The sequence below is a fragment of the Mustela nigripes genome, chromosome 1, assembly GCF_022355385.1.
Source record: "Mustela nigripes isolate SB6536 chromosome 1, MUSNIG.SB6536, whole genome shotgun sequence".
In the NCBI taxonomy this organism is placed as follows: Eukaryota; Metazoa; Chordata; class Mammalia; order Carnivora; family Mustelidae; genus Mustela; species Mustela nigripes.
In genome coordinates, this window is record NC_081557.1 from 53420564 (window position 1) to 53430994 (window position 10431).

The window sequence follows — 10431 nt, forward strand, 5'->3', positions numbered from 1 at the left end:
ACATTGGGCTTTCTGCTCTGCAGGTAGCCTGCTTCCTTCTCTCTCTCTGCCTGCCTCTCTGCCTACTTGTGATCTCTGTCAGATAAATAAAGAAAAAATCTAAAAAAAAAATAAAAATAAATAAATAAAAATAAACCTGTCAAATGCCTTAAAACTTGGTGAATGGAAACTGACCATTCTCTGATTAATTATTTTTCTTACAATAAAAAGGAGTCAGAGTGTTCATGATGACCATTTTAATCATAAGGTGTTAACACACAGATTAAGATAAACTTTCCATATTATGGAAACATGCTCCACAAAACTCAGGAATAACTGGTATTGGTGAAACCAAAGGAAGCATTTTGGAGACTTCAACGCACTGGATGGAATTCTTCAAGCAATTCGCCATACGTTTTCTTATCTGTAAAGGGGAAGATCACAAAAAATTTATTTCAAAATATGTTCTAGAAATCATATTTCCTAAAGAAAAATTAACACTTAATATTTTTGTAGACATAAACTTCTAAGAATTTCCTTATGTTCTTGTCTTTAACCATAGTTTGGTAACCACCGAGACATTCTGTTTCACCGGATGAAGGATAACTTTGGAAGAATTTGCGGTGACATCCAGATGGCTCCTTGGAGGGGAAAAGCGCTGCCAGGGGGTCCTGGCTGAAGGAGTAAAGGAAGGAATGAACAGGGAGGGGCAGAGGTCAGGTGGGAGGGCCAGGAGTCGAGGTGGTCAGCTTCCAGGTCCAGGCTGGCAGTGCGGGAGGCTGTGGGCACACCTGCCACTAATCAGGGACGGAATGAGGTGGTAAGGCTGCACAAGCTCCTGCTGACAGAGGGCGCTGGTATACAGAGGAGGCAGTAAGCCAGAGGCCTGGGACTGAGGACCACTCTTGCCACTGGGTCTCACTCTCACTCTTAGGAATCAATATTCCCAAGAATCCGACTCCAACATCCGGCAGTTCTGAGTATTCCCCGTCCCTGATACATGGTTTTGTACTCTATTTGAACTCTTCACTGGTTAAAAAAAGAAGCTATACCTTTTTGATCCACCATAAACATCACATATGTGACTGAAGGCTATGGGAATATTAAATAGAATAATAAAATTTTAGCGCTAAACAGGACCTTAGATACCATCATTCACTATAAGGAAATTTAAATGTTTAATATCACACATTTACACAAATAGGAAAATCTATTTAAGATCTATATATTTACAAGTTCAAAAATTTTCTACATTCATTCACTCACTCATCACATATGAGCACATCTGTCTTATGTATATTTATGTAAAATACAAACAAGAAAACATTTATATTACAATCAAATTTGTAGTTGAAGAGCAGTAAGTGGGCTGTCCTGAGGAAATTCCTGTTTGTCGCTGGGCCAGGGCTTTTTTGAAATGATGACTGCTGAGCTGGAATTTGCTCAGTGGACAGGTAGAGATGGAGCAGGTAGAGGATCATGAAGGTATAGGGTGTGCACAAAGTGATACCTGGCAGGCTAAGGACACAGTGTTTCATGAGCCAGGACGCAAGTGACAGGAGATGAGGCAGGTGCTTTTTTTTTTAGACTTTAGTTTTTTGAGAAAGATAGTGACAGAGATAGCAAGCGAGAGCACAAATGGGGAGGAGGGAGAAGTGGGCTCCTTGCTCAGCAGGAAGCCTGATGTGGGGCTGGCATCATGACCTGAGCGGAAGGCAGATGCTTAACTGACTGAGCCACCCAAGCGCCCCAAAGGCAGGGTTCTGTGTAGATCAGGTCAGCTATTACTTATTGCTTACTAGCAGAAGCTCTGTACTGGAGGTTGGGGAAACAGAGATTAATCTGTTACAGTCTACTGAGGGACACAGACACAGACACATGCATGTCATGTGGAAGATAAAAGTCTAGCAGGCAACTAGCTCAGCCTGGGGAAATAAGCCCTCCTCAGAGTCTGGATTTTATCCTAAAAGCTATGGATAGCTACTATAAGCAATCCTTTTTAGGCATATCCATATTTGTCCAGAGATCATCTCATTCAGTAAGATGAAGGCAAGTGCAATAGTTCAAGCAAAAGATTATCAGGACATGAACTGGGGGAGTGGCAACAGGAGAGAAACAGAAGTTTAGAATTAAAAAATACTTAGGAAGTAGAAGAGCAAGTCTTTTTTTTTTTTTTTTTTTAAGATTTTATTTATTTATTTGATAGAGAAAGATCACAAGTAGGCAAAGAGGCAGACAGAGAGGAGGAAGCAGGCTCCCTGCAGAGAGCCCGATGCAGGACTTGATCCCAGGACCCTGAGATCATGACCTGAGCTGAAGGCAGAAGCTTTAACCCACTGAGCCACCCAGGCGCCCTAGAAGAGCAAGTCTTGAAGACGAATGAGAATTCAAAGAAAGACTGGAAGATGCTTCCCAGGCTTCTGGATGGAGTGTCGAGTGCCACTCACCGATGCAGAACACAGAACAGGAAGTCTGCACAGGCAGAGGGGACATAAATTCTATTTGCTGCGTGATGGACACAGAGGTAGCTGCCCAGAAACTGGATATACAAATTCAAGAGAATTCCAGTTAGGCAAAGATGTGGGGGTCATCAGAATACTGAAGGCACCTGAAGCCACAGGCATGTGTAAGATTAACTAGGGGCAGAGCACCTGGGTCTCTTAGTGGGTCGGGCCTCTGCCTTTGGCTCAGGTCATGGTCTTTTTTTTTTTTTTTTTTTAAAAGATTTTATTTATTTATTTGACAGAGAGAAATCACAAGTAGATGGAGAGGCAGGCAGAGAGAGAGAGAGGGAGGGAAGCAGGCTCCCTGCTGAGCAGAGAGCCCGATGTGGGACTCGATCCCAGGACCCTGAGATCATGACCTGAGCCGAAGGCAGCGGCTTAACCCACTGAGCCACCCAGGCGCCCCTCAGGTCATGGTCTTAAGAGTCCTGGGATCGAGCCCTGCACTGGGCTCTCTGCTCAGCATGGAGCCTGCTATCCCCCTCAACCCCTGCCTGCCTCTCTGCATACTTGTGATCTCTCTGTCAAATAAATAAAATCTTTGTGTGTGGGGTGGGGGAGATTAACCAGGGGCGCCTGGGTGGCTCAGTCGGTTAAGCCTCTTTGATTTTGGCTCAGGTCATGATCTGAGGGTCCTGGGATAGAGCCCCAAATTGGGCTCTGTGCTCAGCAGGGAATCTGCTTCTCCCCTACCCCACCCTTGTGCTCACTCTCTCATTCTCTCTAAATAAATACATAAATAATTCTTAAAAAAAAAAAAAAAAAAAGGGACACCTGGTTTGCTCAGTTGGTTAGGTGTCTGCCTTCAGCTCAGGTCATGATCCTAGAGTCCTGGGATTGAGTCCCACTACCCAGCTCCTTGCTAGACGGAGAACCTGCTTCTCCCTCTGTCTGTCACTCCCCCTGCTTAATGCATAAATCTTAAAAATAAATAAATAAATAAATAAATAAATAAATAAAAAATCTTAAAAATGAATGAACAAAAATTTTTAAAGATTAAGAAAAAAAATGAAAGAGGTTTGCGACAGTTAACTTGAAATACCTTTTTCAGGAAAATCCTCTGAATGTGATTTTACATAAGCAAACATATCATGGTCCTTCACAGCATACACATAGTCTTGACGTTTTAAAAGATAATATCCAATAAAGACAAAGGAAGTAACATATAGGAGCTGGCGATGCAAACCTAAAATTCAAACAAATCCCAAAGAAAGCAAAATCAGTCAGCGTATATTTAAAATCGGTTTTGCAGTTCAGACATACAATTTATCATTATTTCTTCTATCATTCTTTTTTTTTTTTTTTAATTTTATTTATTTATTTTTACAGAGAGAGATCACAAGTAGGCAGAGGCAGGCAGAGAGAGAGAGGGAAGCAGGCTCCCTGCTGAGCAGAGAGCCCGATTCGGGACTCGATCCCAGGACCCTGAGATCATGACCTGAGCTGAAGGCAGCGGCTTAACCCACTGAGCCACCCAGGCACCCTCTTCTATCATTCTTTAAAAAAAAAAATGCTCTTCTACATGGTTCTTTCGAAAAAACAGCCTTGGCCATGATATATCTTCCTAAAGAAATGTGGCAATTATGAAAAGTAACATTAAATCTACAAACATAACTATTAATGGAACCCAAAGTTTTATAAATTCAGGTTTTATAAATTTCCTCAGGAGAAAAGGTGGATTACTACAAAATCCTGAAGACCTAAACTCACTTGTATTCCAGGACATGTTCAGGGTGTGATGTGACAGAGATGAAGTCCTTTACAAATGCTTGAAAAGCAATTGGTTTGTCTCCATATACCAATTTATATTTGTATATTTACTGGTTACCAAAGAAGCCAGCTACTCTACAAATATATATCAATATATTTTTACCTTCTAAACTTTGTACCGTGTGTTATGAATTACCTATTCAAAAACTATATTGAAAAAACCATCCTATAGGGGTGCCTGGTGACTCAGTTGGTTAAGCACTGCCTTTGGCTTAGGTCATGATTCTGGTGTCCTGGGATCGAGCCCCACATCAGGCACCCTGCTTAGCAGAGAGCCTGCTTCTCTCTCTCTCCCTCTGCCTGCTGCTCTGCTTACTTGTGCTCTCTGTCAAATAAATAAAATCTTTTTAAAAAATACTATAATAATGAGACTTGGGAAGATCAAGTCATATGATCTAGGGAAAGCCAAAATTTGAATTCTGAAGGGAGATCCAAAGGTCTGAACTTTATACATAGAAGCATCTTTTTAAGAAGGTTAACTTCAAGTTTGATTTTCTAGCTATGCCCCAGAATTCTATCCCCAGCCCTCTTCTTATCCCACAAGTATTCCTTTGAAGAATTCATTTATTCCTATAGTTTTATCTTCTGTCCACCTACTGGTGAGCTGCAAGTGTGTTCAACTTAAACAACCATGCTGAATAACAGATATATACAAATGTTTGACAGGTATGTTCCCCTGAATACTCCCAAATGAACTTCCTTCCCTTCTAGTCATACCTCTTCCTCTTAATTCAGAGAATAATAAGACCATTCACCCAGAAAGTCAAGTCCTGGGTAATAAACACAGTAATCAACACCTCCCCCCTTTCCCCACCCTCATCCCTTCATCCAGTCACTGAGTCCTGTCAAGTCCTTGTAAATATTTTCTCACCTCACTTCAGAGAACTCCTCTCTCACTCACACTAACTGCTCTCTTTCATCTCATTTCCCATTCCACACTTATCCCAGCCTCTCATTAGAGGAGTTTTTACTAAAATACAAACCTAGCTTGTCAGCCCCTTCTTCTTCAATTATACCCAACAGGGGACCAAACTCCTAAATAATGGCCTCCCAGGCCCTTCATGAGCTGAATCTTCCATATTCATTTGACATTCCCTGATATGCACACTGTGCTCCAGCAATGCTGAACTACTTTTAATTCCTCATGCAAATAGACTTCCATGCTTTTTTATGACACCCACCGGTTATTTCTCTGCCCAGAGACCTCCTCAAGATTCAATTCAGATTATCACTTCTGCTAAGAAGTCTTCCCAGAACTTTCCTTAATGTTCTTAACAGGGTGAAGGTCTCCCAATTAATACATAAACTGCTAAAGAAACTGTTTCCATCTACTACCATGCAAAGCCAATGCTTAATGCATCTTTGTGACCCAGCACGCAGATAGCACTTAATAAATTTTAATAAATGGATAAATAGCCTTGGGCATGTCAATTTACTACCTTTAAACAAAGATAATACTTACCATATCATTCTCACAGCAGTATTGTATAAACCAAAGGAAAATGCATGTAAAAATATTTTGGAAAAATATGTAAAACAATAAAAATGTAACTGGATAGGGCCTAGACTCTTGCATTCTCCCTTACCCCAAATAGCCATCTCTTCCCCTAATGGGCCGCCTGCAATTCAGCAAACCAAAGTGTGCTGGGTTCTACTGTGTGCCACTAGACTACACAAAGACATAGACTCTATGCTTAACCATATCCCTCACAGAAGACTTCCTGAATGTTTCAGATAATGATGTCAGTGTCCCAGCCCTAAAGGCATGCTTGGCCTCTTATCATGTCCCCCTTTCCCTAAGCTCTTCCCTTCCACTTCCCTTCCATTCAGTGGTGGTTTCCCTCCTACCACATGCACAACCCCTCCACAATCAATTTCCCTTTTTTTTATTAAGTGAATCTAAACTTGGAAACCATAGTGCTCTTTGCAGAACACCATAAGTTATTGACGTATTAAACTAGAAATCAATAAATACATTTAATTTGGTGTACTACACTTAGATACCAACTAACTATAAATTTAAGACAGGCAAGTGGTACCAACATGGGTTTTGAACTCCAGATGGGGGAAAAGCTTAAGAAAAAATTCTACTTAATATTTCCTGCTAACTTGAAAAAGATCTATACAATATGATTTCATTTATAGAATAGTCCAAAACTAAATACAGCATGCCAGGTACTCTCCATGGCTATAGTTTTGAAAATCCACTGCATTTTCCTCCTTCCCTGCTCCTTTGTCACACCTGTTAACCTACATGCATAAACATGTACCACAGTTTGTCTTTTAAGTGGATATGCTAGTCAGGTTATAAATTTCTGGGGGGGCTGGGACCAGGTTTTAGACTTCCTTGTAATCTATCGATACTTACTTAGTCAACAAATACTTACTGAACACTGCTATATGGTAATCATTAAATTAGACAAACACAGTATTGTGAATAAATGCTGCTGAAACCCATTTCAATAAATTCCTCAATCCAAAGCAACTTGGGGACACCCAGGGAACTCAGAAACTCTGACCCCTAGCCCTAGATTAAGGACTTTATCTAGTTTTCACAGCCACACAGAGGTAGATATCCTTATTTCATAGATAGGAAACTGAAGCTCATGGAGATAAGTAACTTGCCCAGAATCAAACGGCTAGTAGGATGGAGGTGGTGTCAAACCCAAAATCATGTGCTCTTGACTATTATGCTCTTCCTCTGGAATAGTCTCTATTCAATCTGTATCTCCTCTGTGCTCCCAAAGTGCTCACTGCTCACCTAATTCTATGAAAACACTTTCTCTGCCATGCCTAGACCCATTATGGACTATTTAGTTGTCTCTCGATTAAGAGCTCTTCAAGGTCAGGGATGGTATTCTTTACCCCATATTCTCAGTATGTAACACTGCCTGGCAGAGAGAAAGAGCTCAGCAAGATTTATTTATTTGAGAGAGTGAGAGCAAGACAGAGCAAGCAAGCGAGCACGGGGTGGGGGGACGGAGGGGAGAGGGAGAGAGCCTTAAGTAGACTCTGCCCCACAGGGCACTCTATCTCACGACCTGAGATCTCACGACCCTGAGATCACCACCTGAGCTGAAACCAAGAGGCGGATGCTTAACCAACTGTGTCACCCAAGTGCTCCAATTATTCTCATTTTATAGATGAAGAGACTTTTTTGTCTCTGAACGGCCTGACCAAGTAACTTGCCCAAGGTGACACAGATAGGAGACAGTGGAGTTAAGCCATTTAGTTCCAAAGTGGAGTTCTTTCCATTACAACAAACGATAGGCTTGGGGAAATATGGAGTGGTGATGAAAAGGGAGAAAACTTCAACTCCCTAAAGACAGAAATAGACAAAGATCATTCCTTTCTGTGGAGAGGGGTCATACTATTTGCGTACTGGAAATCCTGGTATTTGGTGAGCTGGGAGCCGGCCTTCAGGCATGAACTATAGCTGGAAGGTGGCAAAAAGAGGCACAAGTGAGGTGACTCCTGATTGCCTGAACCACTGTATTAGCTTTCTTCTTAACTGAGCACCTTGGCTCCAATCAGTGCTTTGCACTGACAAAGCTGACCTTCTTCCCGACTTTTTTTTTTTCAAGATTTATTTATTTATTTGGAGGAGAGAGAGAGAGAGGGTATGAGAGCAGAGTCAGGGGAGATACAACAGAGGGAGAGAGAATCTCAAGCAGACTTCTCACTGAGCAGGGAGCTAGGCGCTGGGCTCAATCTCACAACCCTGAGATCATGATCTGAGCAGAAATCAAGAGCTGGTGCTCAAAAGACTAAACCATCCAGGTGCTCCAAGTTAACCTTCCTTTTTAAAATACAAGACCCCCAGGGCCACCTGGGTGGCTCAGGTGGTTAAGCATCTGCCTTTGGCTCAGGTCACAGTCCTCAAGTTCCAAGATCAGGCCCCACATTGGGCTCCCTGGTCAGTGGGGAGTCTGCTTCTCCCTCTGTCTGCTGGTCCCCATGCTTGTGTTCTCTCTCTCTCAAATAAACAAAATCTTTAAAAACAAACAAACAAACAACCCACAATGCCTGGGACACCTGGATGGCTCAGTCCGTTAAGCATCTGCTTTTGGGTGGGGTGGTGATCCAAGGGTCCTAGTATCAAGTCCTGTGTTGGGTTCCTTGCTTAGCGGGGAGCCTGCTTCTCCCTCTGCCTGTTGCTCCCCCTGCTTGTGTGGTCTCTAACAAATGGATAAATAAAATCTTTAAAAAAAAAATAAAGCAGGGGCGCCTGGGTGGCTCAGTGGGTTAAGCCGCTGTCTTCGGCTCGGGTCATGATCTCAGGGTCCTGGGATCGAGTCCTGCATCGGGCTCTCTGCTCTGCTCAGCAGGGAGCCTGCTTCCTCCTCTCTCTCTCTGCCTGCCTCTCTGCCTACTTGTGATTTCTCTCTGTCTAATAAATAAATAAAATCTTTAAAAAAAAAAAATAAAGCAACAACAAAAAATAAAACACAAGGCCCAGGGTTGCCTGGGTGGCTCAGTTGGTTAAGTGTCCGATACTGATTTCAGCTCAGGTCACGATCTTGGGGGTCGCTCTCTCTAAAAATAAATAAATAAAAAATAAAACACAAGGCCTGGGGGTGCCTAGCTGGACCAGTCGGTAGAACGTTCAACTCTTGATCTCAGGGTGGTGAATTCAAGCCCCACATTGGGGCATGAAGCCTACTCAAAAAAAACAAACAAAAAACCAAAAGGCCTGATTTCTGTATCTCCTCACTCTACCCGCCTCCTAACCCCAACAACTCTCAAAAGCTAAAAAGGTTCCTGTCTGCCTAGAGAATAAATTGCCATTATCTACCTAAATCTGCCTTATCACCCTACACTGCACACTCCATCATCAATCTTCTCTCAGCTCAGAGGCCCTTGCCTCCGTTTACTTCCACTAGCGTCCCATGGGCCTGGAAGGCTCTCACCTGGTATTTGCCTGATAAATCAAAGCAAAGTTCAAAGACACTTCTTCCAAAGCTTTCCTCCTCTTTTCCCTTTGGAAATCTACTGCCCTTAGCACAGCTGCCGTGGCAGCTATTATCTGACAGGAGGCCACTGACACACTACTAGAGAATACAGTCCAGAGGCACCTGGGTGGCTCAGTGGTTAAGCCTCTACCTTTGGCTCAGGTCATGACCCTGGGGTTGTGGGATCCAAACCCACGACGGGCCCCCTGCTGAGTGGAGAGCCTGCTTCTCCCTCTCCTTCCCGCCGGTGCTCTCTTGCTATCTCTGTCTCCCTTAAAGAACTAAATAATAAATGAACAGACAGAATGATTACAGCTCAGTGGTTCATCCTCTCCTACTCAAAGCAAGTCCCCAGACCAGCTGTATCTGGAAGCTTTTTAACAGCAGGCTTCTTCCCAGACCTTCTGAATCAAAATCCACATTTTAACAAGATCCCCAGATTATTAGTATGCACAGTAGGTTTGAGAAGCAAACTTTGAATATAGACTTGCGGTCTAAAAACAGGCTTGCTACTTAATGGCCATAAGACATTGGGCAAGATGGGTTAACCCCTCCAAAGCCGTTTCTTCATTCCCCAAAAGTATTTTGAGGACGAAGACTATAGTGCACGTAATGTCAGTAGTGCATGGCACGAAGTACACGCTCATTTTTGCACACACGCACTTGTGGGTTAGTGGGCTGCAACGACCTCAGTTTCCGTAAGTGCCACTTTGGCCCCACCGGGTTCTGAACCCTCACGGGACGCAGATGTCCCAGGGAGGCGAGGCGGGGCCTGCTAGGTGAAAAGGCCCGGCAAAGCGAAAGCACCTGGGCGTCCTACAAGGGAACCGGCCGGCAGCCCCCGACCCCCTCGCCTCCCAGCCGATCCAGCCCGCGTAGCCCTCACCGGCAGACATCACCGGCCTCCGCCGGATCGCGTTATCAAGTAGGCCGGAACAGTAGCCCAAGAAGCCGATGTAGGCGAGCCGCGGGTCGGTCAGCTTGGGCGGGGGGAGGCTCCGGGCCTCATCCGGCAGGAACTGTAAGGGCACTCGGCCCGGCCTTCCGTCCATCATGGTGACGCCGTTCCCACTTGAGGCCTGGCCTCGGACCACCAATTACAAAGAAAACTAGCAGGACCACGGCCTGGCCGCCCGCCGCAAGCTTTCTCCTTCGCGAACGCCGCTGAAGGGCAAAGCGCGGGGCGGTGCAGCGCCCAAATGCTTCCCGGTGCACGCTGCTGCCCG

The 10431-nt window shown here is 44.0% G+C and overlaps 1 protein-coding gene across 1 annotated transcript; it reads right to left on the bottom strand.

Moving 5' to 3' along the window:
* Window positions 1-221: 221 nt before the first annotated feature.
* NDUFC2 (NADH:ubiquinone oxidoreductase subunit C2) lies at window positions 222-10377 on the bottom strand. The gene is made up of 3 exons (XM_059411719.1): window positions 10092-10377; window positions 3526-3669; window positions 222-403 (listed from the first exon to the last, which is right to left on the bottom strand). The coding sequence occupies exons 1-3, from the start codon at window positions 10258-10260 to the stop codon at window positions 354-356; spliced, it is 363 nt and encodes a 120-aa protein (XP_059267702.1). The 5' UTR covers window positions 10261-10377; the 3' UTR covers window positions 222-353.
* Window positions 10378-10431: the final 54 nt, after the last annotated feature.